At 47.4% G+C, this 17,892-nt stretch overlaps 1 protein-coding gene across 4 annotated transcripts in view; it reads right to left on the minus strand.

Moving 5' to 3' along the window:
* FAM171A1 (family with sequence similarity 171 member A1) overlaps positions 1-17,892 on the minus strand; it is a 159,156-nt gene that overhangs the window by 42,487 nt on the left and 98,777 nt on the right. For 2 of the 4 annotated variants that reach the window (XM_054521444.2, NM_001131677.2), the window contains 1 exon segment: positions 342-500. The exons of the other annotated variants lie outside the window; for them this stretch is intronic. In XM_054521444.2, coding sequence (XP_054377419.1) covers positions 342-500 — 159 coding nt within the window. 4 annotated transcript variants of the gene reach the window in all.

Consider the following 17,892-nt stretch of genomic DNA (forward strand, 5'->3'; position numbering starts at 1 on the left):
ACCCCAAGTCTGAGATTATACTTAAAAAAAATTGCAATTTCAATAAGAATTTCTCTGAATTGAATATATTTAGTCCACCAAAGGAGAGCTCAGAGAAGACGCTTAAGGCAATTGGTAACAGCAGAAAAGCTCAAGGAGACCAATGTGCTAACATGTAATTCTGCAAGGCTTGTACCGATGTAACACAGTTTCAATGCACTTGAACTTGTACCAAGAATTCCCTTCTGCAACTTCAATGCCTTTCTCCCACATAGTGCTAAAACTCCCAATCATACCTAAAATCCACACGTAAAGACTAAAACACAGAAACTCCCACTGAAAAGAGAAAAGACTCCAATTACCTGTTCCATTTCCGTCTAATCCTCGCAAATAAGGAAAACTGTCCACCTCCGAAGGGGAGCTGGCGGCTGTGAGAAACGCGGTCAGGTCACTGTAGCTGGTGTTCTCAGGCAACCTCAGAGCCCTTCTCTGGAAATGAACACGAGGCTGTGGCCGGGCACCTGCAGAGATTAACCTCTGAGTTACCTCCCCCGGGAGCAGTTTCTGTTTTTAGAAAATGCAAAACCAGGAAGTGCCTCTCTAAGGTTTCAGCACGCCTCCCCCACCCTGCTCCCTCTCACAAGGCCTCCCTTCCCCCATTCATGCAGGACGCAGAGAAGTGACAACATGCTATTATGGGGAGAGAAATAATAGCCCATTGTCACATTTGCTTTGACACAGGATGTTATTTAGGTTTTTAACAAAAAGCTTTTTCCAAGTTCTATGTGCAAGCAGTCTTGTCACTGCCCAGCATTTGCCTGTGGATCTGGGTAGCATTTTGGGAAACTCTATGTAAATGAAACAAGTAGATGACTATTAATCTCTTTACCAAACAATGTAAGAGATACTCTTTGATACCGCTGCAAACCCGTCTTTAATCTCCCTGGAAAAATCTGGTTTAATGCCATGAACCAAATTGAAGGAGCAAGGGAATTAACTGTGCAACCTTGAAAAGAATTGCAAACAATACCCCAGCGGCAATGAATCTTCTCTTTCTGTGGGAGCTGCCATTCGTCATCATCCAGTCTATTCTGGAGGCGTGCTTCCCACTTGTGATGGATTATGTCACAGAATTTATGATGAGACTTTTGAAATGATGCAAAATGATGCTTCTTCACCAAACTCAACTCCTTTGTGTAGGAGGACGGGTTGGGCTGACAGGCCCTAGACAGTTGTGTTGTGCCGTCATCTGCAGCTTAACTTTGCTCCAAATTTTCTTTTTCTTTTCTTTTCTTTTTGAGATGGAGTTTTGCTCTTGTCGCCCAGGCTGGAGTGCAGTGGTGTGATCTCAACTCCCTGCAACCTCCGCCTCCCGTTCAAGCGATTCCCCTGCCTCAGTCTCCCAAGTAGCTGGGATTACAGGCGCCCGCCACCACACCCAGCTAATTTTTGTATTTTTAGTAGAGGCAGGGTTTCACCATGTTGGCCAGGCTGGTCTCGAACTCCTGACCTCAGGTGATCCACCCACCTCAGCCTCCCAAAGTGTTGGGATTACAGGCGTGAGCCACCGCGCCTGGCCCAGATGTTGTTTTGATCATAAAACCTGAACTTGTTTTTACCTAATGCTGCGGTGATATTCACAAGACGTAAAGGTGCTAGGTAATTTTCTGCAAACCTGGCAAAAGCACTGTTAAGAGAAAAACTGCAGATCTAACCCCAGGCTTGAGGCAGACCACATTCCACCTGTGCTCCGCTGAGGGTTCCTTCTCCCGGCCCCCTGCTGTCCTGCTTCAACAGCCCTGCCCGGAGCTGGTGGGCTTTATCTCCACTCCAGGGTTCCTTTTAACTCTGGATCAAAGAACTTGTAAGGAGTAAAGAAGCCTGTCTAGACGTGTTCTCGAGTAAGGGAATTTTAGAGCTCCAAGAATCCACTAGTCCAAGTCTCTCTTCTTAAAGGTGAAGCCACTGAGGCCCAAAGGACTTATGTCTGGGGCAGCCTGTCTTGGCTACATACTGCCTAACTGGCAGGGAGTCACCATGCTCCCTCTTCCTTCTAAAAACTACCAGCTAGAATTCTCCAGGGGCTGGTTCTCCACTCTGTGAAATCCAGGCCCAGGTTTAGAGCCCAGCGAGCAGGTGCCCAAAATCATGAAAATCCTATCTAACTCCGGTCATCTCTGCTGAAACTAAACAGACACAGACACTAGTGTAGCTCCAGACCATCAATTTCCTTTCTTCATCCCTAAAACAAACCCACAGCGACACACCAGCCTCTGGATATTTAAACATTATTGTATTCTTCTTAGTCTGGTCTTATTTTCCCTCGATGTTACAGAATACCGATGTCTTACTCCTGCCACCTCCTCGGTGTGTGGAGAGTTCAAATTCCTCGGGCGTCCCACAAGCGCTCTGTGTCCTGCCAGGGGCAGTCTGTTTCTCGTCCCTTCTCCCCCTTGCCCACACACGTGGCACACAGCTTGCTTTTCTTCTCCCTTTCCACGCTGCCCTCCGGGATGGAAGGTCAAAGCCAGCATTCTTTCTCATCTCCTCACTCCGGATGACATAACAACATTCATTGCTTCTGGTATTTTTTTTCAATGATCAGGAAATATATGTTCTCTACTGGTTTTCCGGCTAAATAATGCTGCTGATAGTATTCAATGAACAAGCCCCTGTGTAGAAGCCTGGGTCTCACACGGTGGAAAAGTAAAGCACTCTGCTAATAGGAAGAGAACAAGAATGGTGAGTCTACATGTGACGGAGCAAAGAGGGAGCCTGTCCTCATGAGGGTCCAGGCAGAGGCAGAAGCTGGGCTGGTGATCCCAGAAAAGGGAAGGAAAAGTGCACCCCTCCAGGCCTTAGGAGGAGCCCCTGTGAGATGGGCTGGCAGAGACCTGTGTGAGGGCAGTGGGGCACAGAAACCTCCTCCGACTGGACTGAGGGTTGCTGAAAGACAAGGGGAGCCTGGGAATGGGCCCAGGATACGCAGCCTAGTCAGGACTTACGGGGACTGGCCTGGGACCCAGAGAACCAGAAACCCAGGCTGCTCTCACCAGCTCTCAGGGCCCTGGTGTCTCCCCCTGATCCTCTGCTTCTTGTGCCTTCTCAAGCAGAACAAGTGTTACATGCATTTGGGTGGGCAACACATCTCTCTCCCCACTTGTGCAGGAGAATTTGGTCCAGGGCCAGACATCCAGGGTCTATCTGCTGGGGCTGGGGGCTGGGGGCATGTAGCAGGCTATGCTGGGGCAGATCCTCACGGAAAGGATATGGCCGGTGCAGCTTATCTGACACACCCTGGGACTGGCACGACACGGTACCATCCGTGAGGGGCTAAACATCCAAAGCACAGGCAACACCTATGGTGATGAAAATGACTGAAGAAGCACGTGAGGCATTTAAGGGTGCAAGCTATTCTGAGCCACAGCACAAATGAAATCGAAAGAGGGTATGCATGGGGTTGGGGGAGCGGTTACATTCTTAAGCCTGCCTCCGTGTACTAAAGCCGCTAAATAGTTCCACAGTTCAGAAAGGAATATGATTGGGAGGGAGTGGCAGGGTAGGCAGTGGATAAGCCTGTAGGGCTCCATCCCCATCCCCAAAATACTCAGATCCTGCTCTCCTGAAAATACAGGGGTCCCTGCTTCCTCTTGCTGCATTTCTTTCTTTTCTCTTTTTCTTTTTTTTTTCTCAGAGAGAGTCTCGCCCTGTTGCCCAGGCTGGAGTGCAGTGGCGCGATCTTGGCTTACTGCAACCTCTGCCTCCTGGGTTCAAGCAATTCTCCTGCCTCAGCCTCCTGAGTAGCTGGGATTACAGGTGCCCACCACCACACCTGCCTAATTTTTGTATTTTTAGTAGAGACGAGGTTTCACCATGTTGGCCAGGCTGGTCTCGATCTCCTGACCTCAGGTGATCCACCCACCTCGGCCTCCCAACTCTCTGCCTTTCAAGATCTGTTCTTCCCTCTTCTCTTCTGCTCCTAACCACCTCCAAGGTCAATCCAAGCCTCTAATTTAACTTTTGCTTATTCATTGCAAGACTTGGCTAAACCATCTGTTTTTGCCTTCATCAGCAATCTCTTTCTCTATAGGCTTTTCCTCCCCAACCAACAAAAATACTCATTTTTTCCCCAGTCTAGAACAATAACAAGCAAACATTACTTTAACTCTGTTATCCCCATAAGTGAATGCCTTCTGTCCTTCCACCAAGCTCCAGTGATGTGGCTTCTACCCACAATGCATGCTGCCCTTGGAGATATCGACTGTATGATCTGTAAACCCCATGACCACAGCTCAGCCTCCATCCTCGCAACCTCTTCACAATGGTTGACACTGTTCGCCCCTACTGCCCATGATCCCCTTCCTCCTTGGGATTCATGGTCCTGCACTCTGGTTCTTTCCAGTGTCTGCCTGCTGTTTCCTTTGCAAGTCCTTCCTTTCTTGTCCTACCTCTGGATGAAACAGCTCCCAGAGGGCTACCATCCATCGCCTCTGCCATTTCTGTGCTCTGCTCGCTCCCTGTGGGTTCCCTTTCACTGCCACTGCCTTGGCTGGTACCATCCACTCCAGCCTTGGATTCTTTTCTAAGCTCCATGCCTGGATTTTCCCCTGCCTTCTAGACACTTCTACGCAGATGCCCATCTGTCACTCTAAAATTATCATCTACCTTCTCTCTCACCTAACAATATTCCAGTCTCCCCAACACCCAGTTTTGATTTTAGGTCACCATCATCATTCTCCCTATCTATCATCCTGCACATTCACTCAAGTGCCAAGACTGGCCAATCTTCCCTTACCAAATTTCTTGCATCATATTTCTCTCCTTTTTTGCATCCAACAGCATATGTTACCTTATACTGCCTCTCACCTCGACTATTGTGAAAGCCTCCTATCCAGGCCGTCTGCTTCAGCCTCACTCCCTTTTCATCTACTGACACTACTTTTCATCTACTGACACTGTGACTGACACTGTGAGTGTTCAAAGATACTACTCTAATCATATCCTTTCCCTGCCCAGACACCATCAACGGACCTCTCCCACTTACCAAATTAACAATGATGACAAAAACAACAACAAAAATGAATAGACCAATATAGACCCAGACTACAACTACACCTCTTCTTTAAATGAGAGGCATAGATCAGTGCTTTAGAATTTACAAACTGCATAAATAAAAATATGTTATTTAATATTTACAACAACCCTGTGAAGAAGGAACCCTCTCTTCTCTTTATGGATGATGAACTACAGCTCAAAGAGGTGACTTGTCCAAAGTCATTCTGCTTGTAAGAGGTAGAAAGGAATTATTTTAATTCTAACTCTGTATCCCTTCCTATCACACCATGGCTACCTCAAAATAGATGCTCTGCTGACTGCCAATCAGTTCTCATCCTCTGGCCAAACAGGGCTGCATGACTAAGTCTGATTGTTTCTTTCCTTTTTTATTTTGAGACAGGGTCTTGACTTGCTCTGTCATCCAGGCTGGAGTACAATGATGCCATCACATTTCACTGCAGCCTTGACCTCCTGGGCTCAAGTGATCTTCCTAACTCAGTCTACCGGGTAGCTGGGACTACAGGCACATGCCACAACACCTGGCTAATTTTTATATTTTTTTGTAGAGATAAGGTTTCGCCATGTTGCCCAGTCTGGTCTCGAACTCCTGGGCTCAAGTCATCTGCCCGCCACAGCCTTCCAAAGTGCTGGGATTACAGGTGTGAGCCACCACGCCTGGCCTCTCTGTGTATATACATTCATGCATCTCCATGTCTGAAACTTCTTCCCCTCATCCTACAGCTCATCCAAAATGCATGTCAACAGCCACCTCTTCTATGTAGTCTTTGTTAATCCCACCCTAAGCTCTAAGCTCTATTTGCATCTCTCTTGTAGCACTGCTCTTACTATGTCCTGCATCGTAATTATTTGTATATTTGTTCATCTGCCTAATCAAGAGCATCATGAGAACATGGGTGGTGGAATCACTTAGCTCCAGGTTTAAATCTTTCCTCTACCACCTTATAGTTGAGTGATTTGGGCTTTGGGTTATCTTTAAAATGGGTATGAATCATGCCTGTCTCATAATATGGCTGTTGTGATGTTGGTTCAGAACACATATGGATGGTGTCTAACAGTGTCTCCTGGATAAGCACTGCTTTCCCATTTCCTCTTCCCATTATAGACTGAAGCTCCTTAAACCAGGCGTTCTGTGAAATGCATGGCACTATGTTCTGTATACAGTTGGTGCTCAGTGGTACTTATGTGAAGATGAGTTAAACCTGGCAACTCACCACGTTCCAGTAATGCTTTGTCTCCATTCCAACAAGATCAGGGGTCCTCCATTTCAGCACTATTTACATTTTGGGCCAGGTAGTTCTTTGTTTGGGGGTGTCCCATGCATTGCAGCGTGTTTAATTGCATCCCTGACCTCTACCCACTAGATGTCTATAGCAGCCCCCCCAAAATTCTCCACACCTCACTAAATGTCTCTGGGGGCGGGGGGCCAAAATCACCCCCAGTTCTGAACCACTGCACATATATCCTGAGCACCTTCACAAAATCCAGACAACTGGCACTGAGAATCTCCCTGCAATGGGTCTACAACTGTAAAGAGGAGCGGGGAAAGCCTTTGTATTCACGGAACTCAAGAGAGGAGAAGGCATTTCTCTCTTTGTCTCTTTCTGTGTCTTACACTGTCTCTCTATCTGCATCTCTGTTCCTCTCCCGACCTATCATATGAACAAAGAAGCTTAAAAAGAATGCTAATAGTTAAGTTTTTGGAGGGTGGGATGAAGATTTCCGAGTCAATTTCAGAAGATGAAGTTTAAAAAAAACCAAGGGTTGCCACCTGAGAGGAAAGAAAACTAAAGCCGGAGGTTGCAGAGGTTTTCTGTTTTCTGCCCTGGGGCTCTTTTCTGAGATGCCATTTAGCCTCCTTTAATGGATCAGTGAAGACTTGAGCCAGTAATCTTGGGGATAATGGTACTTTCTCTTCTTCCCTGAATCAGAGTCAAGGAAATCTCTTCTTAGAGCTTTCATCACCTCTTGATGAGTTTATCACATCATCCTTCTTTTCTTATATGTTTAACTCCCTAAAACATCAATAACATTCATTACTCTAATACAGAAAAGGGTCGAGAAGGCAGTCATGGAAATGGCTTGATTATCATAGTGTTTTAAGTGCTAGAATAAGAGGGTAATGATGAAAGTACAAGATAAACTTCAAGACAGTGGCCAGCTGCCCAGGAGAAAAGCAGTTCCCGGGCTGGTATTTGTGAACTGTGTCTTGAAGGCTGAGAGGCAGAGGAGAAGTGACAGCATCTATGAAGGGGCACAGACAAAGAAAATCTAGCATGTGTGAGGAAGTGAAGGAACTCTCTGTGAGCTACGTGGGGTCCAGGCACAGAGGGAGAGACTTAGGAAGGACTTGGTTAAGTCCCGATCAAGAGTTTGGGGCCGAGTGTGGTGGCTCATCCTTGTAATCCCAGTGCTTTAGGAGGCTGAGGCAGGAGGAACGCTTGAGGCCAGGAGTCTGAGATAGCCTGGGCAACATAGTCAGACCCCATCTCTACAAAAAATCTGAAAAATTAGATGGGTGTGGTGGCACATGCCTGAAGTCTGAGCTACTCCAGAGGCACAGGCAAGAGAATCACTTGAGCCTGGGAGTTTGAGGCTATGGTGAGTTATGATTGCACTAATGCACTCCAGTCCCTGCAATAGAGTAAGACCCTGCCAATGAATCAGTCAATCGATGAGTTTGGATTTGTGTGGGCCTGCCGGGGAGAGTGAGTGGGAGTTACCGGTAGGGAAGTGAAAGATTCCGATTTGTTTTTGCCCAATTCTGACAGCAGGTGGAGTATGGCCGTGGGTGCAAAGAGTCTGATGTCAGAGTGATCAGGCAGGAGGCTGCTATGAAATTATTCAAGTGAGAAACGATAAAGTTCCAAATAAAGACAGCAGCTCTGGGGGTCCTCACAGAAAAGGCAGCTGGAGTGGAAAGCTATTTTTGAAATAAGAGATAGGCAGAGCAGGAAGAACCCATGAAGGAGACTGAGAAGCAACGAACACAGAGAGGGCCAGAGAAACGATGAAGACATCCAGGAAGGGAGGACCGGGTAGGGTGGTGAAGCTGCGGGGAAGTTAGGAAGAAGTCGCCACTAGGTCATGTAGCTCTAGCTCTGCTGAGCTCAGCAAGAGGGATTTCTAAGGAATCGTGTGAGGCAGCATAAAAGAGAGTTTAAAGACATGTGCATGGCAAGGGGAGGTATCTCCAAGGTTCGGGAGAAGACTGTGACTTGAAGGAGAAATAGGGCTTAAGAAGGGTTTTGCTTTGAATGGCAAAGCCTTCAGTGATTTTGAGAGCTGAGAAAGAACTAGAAGAGATGAAAGACTCAGCATAAATGCAGGGAGGTGTGAGAGGAGGTGATAAGGAATGGGCTCCAATGAGAATGTGAAGGGGTTCACAGTGGGGCAGAGAAACTGCAAGAGGACACCGCCACGTCCTCTTAGGAAAGGGAGCAGGAGGAAGACCACTCAGGAAGGCGTGCTTCCCTGATGGCCTGCTTTCCCTGTGAAACCAGCCGCTGGGGCCCTGCTGGGAGGACGGCATGCAGGTGGGGCGAGGGGCATATGGAGTGTGCTGGGAAAAGCTTCCCGCAGCAGCTGCCCCGGGAACAGGAAAAGGACCAACTGGGAAACATGAGGAGCCCAGCAGAGGATGAAGACCACTGACCTGGTTGGTACCAGTCGGCCTGACGACAGTGCCCATGGGCAGCTGGGGGCATCTTGCCCGTATCTTCTTATTTACTCTCATCACACTCTAAGTCGTTCTTTCTGAGACAGCGTGAGGGCCTCCTAGAGGCTCCGGGAGCCAGAGCTGCAGGCTGGCTCCCCAAGTCTCGTCTCTGGCATTCGAACAATGCCAGCCTCCCCATTCATCCCTTACCAGAAATAATCTGGGATTTAATTTATGGATTTACCACCAAACCCCTCCCCACAAGATTTTGATGGGAATGTGATCTTCAGCAAAGGACAAAACACTCTCCAAGAAAATGATTCGTATAATTTACGAGTGTTCTCTCTTTCCATACTCTTATCATCTCACAGACAAGTTTGGAAACAATTTGCCAGTGTTTTGTGACACTGAGCGCATTTTCAGATATAGCCTACATGGGGGAAAATCCCTCTTGTTGACCAATTACCGAGGCATCATCTAACACTGCAGAGAATACGTGTGAGTCTTCTGACCCTTCCCCTCACCATCCTGTTATCCTAAGACAGTCCTGGCTGGCTGCTTGCCTATCTATCTGTGCATCTATCAATCATCTATCCATCTGTCCTATCTATCTATCTATCTATCTATCTATCTATCTATCTATCTATCATCTATCCATCTATCTAATCTATCAATCATCTATCTAATCTATCATCTGTCTATCATTGATCTATCTATACATTTATCTCATCTATCTGTCTATCTATCTGTCTGTCTGTCTGTCTGTCTATCTATCTATCTATCTATCTATCTATCTATCTATCTATCTATCTATCCGTCCATCCGTCCGTCTGTCCGTCCGTCCATCCATCCATCCAACCATCCATCTACCTACCTACCTACCAACAAAACTACCTGTTTATTTGAGACAGAGTCTTGCTCTGTTGCCCAGGCTGGGGTACACTGGCACAATCATGGCTCACTGCAACCTTGAACTCCTGGGCTCAAGAGATTCTCCCACTTCAGCCTCCAGAGTAGCTGGGACTGTAGACACACACCACCACATCTGGCTAATTTTTAAATATTTTTGGGGTCTTGCTATGCCGCCCAGGCTGGCTTGAACTCCTGGGCTCAAGTGATCTTACCAAAGTGCCTTGACCTCGGCCTCCTAAAGTGCTGGGATTATGGGTGTGAGCCACTGTGCCTGGCCCAGGCTTTCTTTATAAAACAATGTCCACAATAACATGTTACACCATTACTTTCCTCACTTTTAAAATGCAACAAAACTGGCCGGGCATGGTGGCTTGTATGTCTGAGCAGGCAAGAATTTATTTTTTTCTCCTCTGAATCAATTAAAAAAAAATGCAACTAAATGTGACCAGTTTGAGAACATAATTTTAATATGTCATTTATAAATTCAGTATTGTATTAGTTTTATAGACAATAACTGCATTGGGCATCTCAGCACTTTGGGAGGGCAAGGTGGGCAGATAGCTTGAGCCTAGGAACTTGAGACTAACCTGGGCAACATGGTGAAACCCTGTTTCTACAAAAAAAAAAAAAAAAAAAAAATTAGCCAGGTGTGGTGGTGTACACTGTAGCCCAGCCACTTGGGAGGCTAAGGTGGGAGGATCACTTGATCTGGGGAGGCAGAGGGTGCAGTGAGCTGAGATCCGGTCACTGCATTCCAGCTGGGTGACAGTGGGACCGTGTCTCTTAAAAAAAAAAAAAGAAAAGAACTGCATTAAGTAAATAGTAGTAAAGACCACTATTTATTTATCTACATGGTAGTAAAGACTACCATCTATTTATCTACATGGTAGTAAGGACCACCTTTATTTAGCTACATATGGCTTTCTTCCAACTAGTGGGAAAACAGGAAACAAAATGATCCATTATTATCATTGCCATGCCTCAATTCGACCAAGACAAGGAATCATACAATTAAACATGATTAAGCTCATGAAGCAGGGCACATTTAAACATTAACAAAATTTTGTAATTTTAAAAAGCTGGCATGGAAATGAGATTATAAAAAAGTGCAGCCAGTTTCTGGTTATGTACAGGAGGCAGTGATAAAATTAACTGTAATGAAAACTACCTGAATGGCTTACTCCTCGGGCCAATTTATAATATGCTCATGCTTCTTGTTCCTCAGAGGGAGAAAGAGCTGTTCAAGTACTCGTGTGTGCGTGTGTGTGTGTGTGTGTTTGTGTGTGTACTGTACTTTTCTTAGCTTTCAGAACAAAGAAAATAAGTGGGTTGGGTGTGGCTGCCTATGCCTGTAATCCCAGTAATTTTGGAGTCCAGGGTAGGAGGATCTTTGAGCCCAGGAGTCTGAGACAAGCCTGGGCAACATGGTGAAACTCCACCTCTACAAAAAATACAAAAATTGGCCAGACTTAGTGGTGCATGCCTATAGTTCCAACTACTCAGGAGGCTGAGATGGGAGAATCACCTAAGCCTGGGAAGTTGAGGCAACAATGAGCTGAGATGGTGCCTCCAAAAAAAAAAAAAAAAAAAAAAAAAAGACCATGGAGTAAGTAGTCTATGTAGGAAGTACAAAAAGCAGCTGGGTTTTGATTTTTTTTTTTTTTTTGTATTTGTTTAACTCAATTATTCAATGAATTACTTATTGGGTGTCTACCACTGGCAGGCATAGGGCAGGGACCTGGCAGGACCGAGATGATGAAGACACAGTTCTTGGCCTTCTGGTTTTCACCTTTAGTCAGGGAGATAAGGTGTACTCCCAAATATGGTAGGAAAGGGGGGTATCATGGAAAGATCCAGAACTCCCAGCTGGCGGGTTGTTTAATCTGCTGCATTTGGTTACTGATAAGGATGTGAGGGACAATAAGAGAGATGAGGACCTGTGGCTCCAAGAACAGGAGCCAGAGGTGGTGGAACGCACGAGAGGTAGAACGACCAGCTCTGGGCTCAGGCAGCTCTCAGACCACTCAGCAGGAGTGCATGGGTTTCCCTGTAACACTGGGCCATGAGTGGGACCCACGGATGCCCAGTCTGCTCCTTTCTGACCTGCTCCAAGTGTCTTCTTCTGCTTCTGCATTCTTTCTGTTCTTCTACCTGGCTTACAGAAGGCTTGGCACAGCTCAGCCTGCATCTCAGGACCATTCAGCCACGATTCTCAACCCCTGCTGGGTTCTTAGTTCAATCCCAGGAAAAGAAAGGGGACAAGAGCTGCTGGTTCCCACCTGCGACCACACCATGGACTGGTTACCCCCAAGCTGGGTGCCCACTCCAGATCCAACAACCATGGCCTGGAGGGATGGGGCCACAGGACACAAGCCCCTTGGCTGCCAGGGGCAGGCGGTGTGACTCCCATCTCCAGTGCACGTTCAGGAAAGACCTTCCAACCATGTGGCATCCAGGCTGCCCTTCCTGTCCAGGAAGGGTTTCAAGACAGATTGGCAGAGGAGGTGGAAAGCCCCAGGTGGAAAACAGAAACTGAGGTGGACTACAACACAGCAAAAAGAAGAACACTCAGAAGGGAGGTGAGGCCAGTCATGGTGGCTCACAACTGTAACCTCAGCACTGTGGAAGGCCGAGGTGGGCGGATCACTTGAGGTCAGGTGTTCGAGACCAGCTTGGGCAACACAGTGAGAACCCCGTCCCTACTAAAAATAAAAATAAATCATTTGGGCATTGTGGTGTGTGCCTGTGGTTACAGCTACTCAGGAGGCTGAGGTGAAAGGATTGCTTGAGTCTGGGAGGTCAAGGCTGCAGTGAGCTGTGATTGCACCACTGCAGTTCAGCCTGGGTGACAGAGTGAGACTGTTTCAAAAGAAAAAAAAAGAGAGAGAGAAAAGTTGAGGCCATATCCTGGAGGCCAGGGAGCATGAGTTGGCAGAATGGATTTTACTCTGTAGGCCAAGGCAAGCCAGGAAGGGACGGAAAGAACTGGAGCTCCACCTCAGGAAGACCCAACAGGCAGTTTAGTGCATGGTATGTTGGAGAGCAGAGACTCAAGGTAGAAAGTCTAGCTTCTCCTTCCGAAATCTGGCTCCAATCCCAAGTCAAAGGCTAAAGACATGTACCCAGAGGGGGGCTACTGCAGTGGTCTTGATAGAGATCAACAGGGCCTGTGTCAGGGCATGGGCATGGCAATGCTGTGGGCATACATGGGCAGGGGGAAGGAATGCCAGCGTGCATGGGCACAGAACCGATGACCGACATCAGGCTCGCTGCAGCCATATCCCACTCATGGAGATATAAGAAGGGGAGAAGAGGCCAGGCGCGGTGGCTCACGCCTATAATCCCGGCACTTTGGGAAGCTGAGGGGGGCAGATCACGAGGTCAGGAGATTGAGGCCATCCTGGCCAACATGGTGAAACCCCGTCTCTACTAAAAATACAAAAATTAGCTGGGTGCAGTGGCATGTGTCTGTAGTCCCAGCTACTCAGCAAGCTAAGGCAGGAGAATCGCTTGAACCCGGGAGGCAGAGGTTGCAATGAGCTGAGATCGCGCCACTGCACTCCAGCCTGGCAACAAAGCAAGACATCATCTCAAAAAAAAAAAAAAAAAAAAAAAAAGAAGGGGAGAAGAAGGTTGTGTGTGACTGCTGCGTAGGCAGAAGGAGACTGCTGGCAGAGGGCACCCCACTCAGGTGCTGGGTCCTGGAGGAACCCTGTAGAGCCCTGAGAGGAGACAGTGAAGTGTCCAGCTGTCCGGGCCAGCAGGGTGGCCATGAGGAGCAGAACACACAGCGGTGAGGAGGCTGGACAGCCACGATGGACGGAAGTGTGGGTGTCGCTGCAGGAAGTGTGGGTGTCACTGCAGACCCTGCGGTTCAAGCTTTTATCACAAACACCTCACTAAGAACAGTGCTGCTCCCCAAGAGTGAGGGACAGTAAAACCACACATTGCCTCCTTCAGCATTTTAGTAAAGGGAAAGGTGGGGACAGTGGATGTTGAAGGTGGCTGTGAAGGAGAAGACAAGAGGCTGACAGTCAGCACGTGGGCCTAAAAGCCACATCTGGCAGAAGAAGGGGTGCGGGCAGCCGGCCGTGTGGGAAGCCCTGTGTGTATAAATGCTGTAGCCTCATCCTTCCTTACCAGGGAGGACCTAGACAACCGCAGAAGCCACCAGAGGCCCAGGGCCAGGGGATTATCCAGCCCTGAGTGGAAGGGGTTGGATTTTATTCCAAGTCAATGGGAAAACCATTGAAGATCCAAGCAAGGTGATTTGGTCACCCTCACTTTGTAAACACTCGAATACTGGTTTGGCAAGAGTGAGATGGGATAACCCATTAAAAACCTACTGCAGTGCCTGAGGGGACATGGTGGTATCCTGGATTTGTGAGGTGGCAATGCAGATGGAGACACAAAGCTCATCAAAAGAATGAGATTCTAGGAGAGAAGAATCAAGGACAATTCCTGGAGTTTTGGCCTGAGTTTATAGTGGTATCAACTTAGGTAGATGTTTATACCACTGATGACGGGAAGGCCAAAAATATCAAGCTCTATGTGTCCACACTGAGTTGGAGTTGCGTGACAGGCCTCCAAGCAGAGGCATCATCCAAGCCCCCATTTCAGTGGGGAGGGTCTGGGCTGGAGAGATGGAATCAGGAGTAATTAGAGCATTGGAAGCCAGGGGCCTAGATGAGATGTTTAGGACCAGAAAGAAGAAATGTGGGCCCAGCACAGGCACTGGAGCCTCCCGAGAAGAAGGGACCAAGAGATAGAAAGAAAGAAAGTCAGGCCACGCATGATGCCTGTAATCCCAACACTTTGGGAGGCCGAGGCGGATGGATCACCTGAGGTCAGGAGTTCGAGACCAGCCTGGCCAACATGGTGAAACCCCGTCTCTACTAAAAATACAAAAATCAGCCAGGTGTGGTGGTGCTCGCCTGTAATCCCAGCTACTGGGGAGGCTGAGGCATGAGAATCACTTGGACCTGGGAGGCGGATGTTGCAGTGAGCCAAGACCACGCCACTGCACTCCAGCCTGGGCAACAGAGACTCTGTCTCAAAAAAACAAACAAACAAACAAAAAAACAAAGCCAGGAAACATGATTCTCAGGCCCATGATTTTTTATTTATTTATTTATTCACTTTTTTGAGACAGGGTCTTACTCTGTTCCTCAGGCTGGAGTGCAGTGATACGATCACGGTTCACTGCAGCCTCGACCTCCTGGGCTCAAGTAATCCTCCTCTCTCAGTCTCCTGAGTAGCTGGGACCACAGGCGTGCAGTAGCATACCCAGATTTTTTTTATTTTTATTTTTAGTAGAGATGGAGTCTTGCTTAACTGCCCTGGCTGGTCTTGAATGCCTGGTCTCAAGTGATCCTCCTCCCTTGGCCTCCCAAAGTGCTGGGATTACAGGTGTGAGCCATTGTGCCTGGCCAGGCCATGATTTAGATGGAATAGTATGCTCTTAGTACAGAAATGCATTTTACGCAAGCGTTGTCAATTCTAACCCAGTATCAAGGAAAGCACAGTCTCTCAAACTTTCTTTGTGAGCTTTTCTGTGAGAACAGAAGGGGCAAGATCATGTTTACAGACATCACAACCTGTGAGACAGATTGAAAAAACAAGAGGGCAAGAGAGAGGATAAAGCCACAGTGGCCTGCTTATTAGTCTTTGGGAGTGACCCTGTCCACTTATAAGTGAGGCAGAGGCAGTGCCCTGGACTCTGGCCCAAACAAGATGAACATGCTCTCCATTGGAGAGGAAAGGGATGGTGGTACACAGAGTGGGACAGCCCCTCCTTTTCTCTCACACACTTGCAGTGAACTGATAGTTTAATCAAATTCAAATATGGTGTGCCTCACAGGCAAAATAGATGTTATGTCCCAGCTGTGGATAAATTCAGTGCCATCACCATCAAACATTAAGTGGATTCCAGATCAGGTTCCAAGATGGCCGAATAGGAACAGCTCCACTCTACAGCTCCCAGGGTGAGCAATGCAGAAGACGGGTGATTTCTGCATTTCCAACTGAGGTACCAGGTTCATCTCACTGGGGCTTGTCGGACAGTGGGTGCAGCCCATGGAGCATGGCGGGGCATCACCTCACCCGGGAAGCACAAGGGGTCGGGGAATTCCCTTTCCTCGCCAAGGGAAGCTGTGACAGATGGTACCTGGAAAATTAGGACACTCCCACCCTAATACTGCACTTTTCCAACAGTCTTACCAAACGGCACACCAGCAGATTATATCCTGCACCTGGCTCGGAGGGTACCACGCCCATGGAGCCTCGCTCATCACTAGCATAGCAGTCTGAGATCGAACGGCAAGATGGCAGCAAGGCTGGGGGAGGGGGGTCTGCCATTGCTGAGGCTTGAGTAGCTAAACAAAGCGGCCAGGAAGCTCGAACTGGGTGGAGCTCACCACAGCTCAAGGAGGCCTGCCTGCCTCTGTGGACTCCACCTCTGGGGCAGGGCATAGCTGAATGAAAGGCAGCAGAAACTTCTGCAGACTTAAACGTCCCTGTTTGACAGCTCTGAACAGAGTAGTGGTTCTCCAGCACGGAGTTTGAGATCTGAGAACAGACAGACTGCCCTCTCAAGTAGGTCTCTGACCCCCGAGTAGCCTAACTGGGAGACACCTCCCAGTAGGGGCCGACTGACACCTCATATGCCTGGGTGCCCCTTTGAGATGAAGCTTCCAGAGGAAGGATCAGGCAGCAACATTTGCCATTCTGCAATATTTGCTGTTCTGCGACCTCCGCGGGTGATACCCAGGCAAACAGGATCTGGAGTGGACTGTCAGCAAACTCCAACAGACCTGCAGCTGAGGGTCCTGACTGTTAGAAGGAAAACTAACAAACAGAAAGGACATCCACACCAAAACCCCATCTGTACGTCACCATCATCAAAGACCAAAGGTAGATAAAACCACAAAGATGGGGAGACACCAGAGCAGAAAAGCTGAAAATTCTAAAAATCAGAGCGCCTCTTCTCCTCAAAAGGAATGCAGCTCCTCGCCAGCAATGGCACAAAGCTGGACAGAGAATGACTTTGACGAGCTAACAGAAGAATGCTTCAGACGATCGGTAATAACAAACTTCTCCGAGCTAAAGGAAGATGTTTGAACCCATCGCAAAGAAGCTAAAAACCTTGAAAAAAGATTAGACGAATGGCTAACTAGAATAAACAGTGTAGAGAAGACCTTAAATGACCTGATGGAGCTGAAAACCATGGCATGAGAACTACGTGACACATGCACAAGCTTCAGTAGCCGATTCAATCAAGTAGAAGAAAGGGTATCAGTGATTGAAGATCAAATGAATGAAATAAAGCGAGAAGAGAAGTTTAGAGAAAAAAAGAGTAAAAAGAAATGAACAAAGCCTCCAAGAAATATGGGACTATGTGAAAAGACCAAATCTATGTCTGGTAGGTGTACCTGAAAGTGACGGGGAGAATGGAACCAAGTTGGAAAACACTCTTCAGGATATTATACAGGAGAACTTCCCCAACCTAGCAAGGCAGGCCAACATTCAAACTCAGGAAAAACAGAATGCCACAAAGATACTCCTCGAGAAGAGCAACTCCAAGACACATAATTGTCAGATTCACCAAAGTTGAAATGAAGGAAAAAATGTTAAGGGCAGCCAGAGACAAAGGTCAGATTACCTACAAAGGGAAGCCCATCAGACTAACAGTGGATCTCTCGGCAGAAACTCTACAAGCCAGAAGACAGAGTGGGGGCCAATATTCAACATTCTTAAAGAAAAGAATTTTCAACCCAGAATTTCATATCCAGCCAAACTAAGCTTCATAAGTGAAGGAGAAATAAAATCCTTTACAGACAAGCAAATGCTGAGAGATTTTGTCACCACCAGGCCTGCCTTACAAAAGCTCCTGAAGGAAGCACTAAATATGGAAAGGAACAACCAGTACCAGCCACTGCAAAAACATGCCAAATTATAAAGAACATTGATGCTAGGAAGAAACTGCATCAACTAATGAGCAAAATAACCAGCTAACATCATAATGACAGGATCAAGTTCACATGTAAGAATATTAACCTTAAATGTAAATGGGATAAATGCTCCAATTAAAAGACACAGACTGGCAAATTGGATAAAGAGTCAAGACCCATCAGTGTGCTGTATTCAGGAGACCCATCTCACGTGCAGAGACACACATAGACTCAAAATAAAGGGATCGAGGAAGATCTACCAAGCAAATGGAAAACAAACAAACAAAAAAGCAGGGGTTGCAACCCTAGTCTCTGATAAAA

This window comes from Pongo abelii, chromosome 8 (assembly GCF_028885655.2).
Source record: "Pongo abelii isolate AG06213 chromosome 8, NHGRI_mPonAbe1-v2.0_pri, whole genome shotgun sequence".
Classification (NCBI taxonomy): Eukaryota; Metazoa; Chordata; class Mammalia; order Primates; family Hominidae; genus Pongo; species Pongo abelii.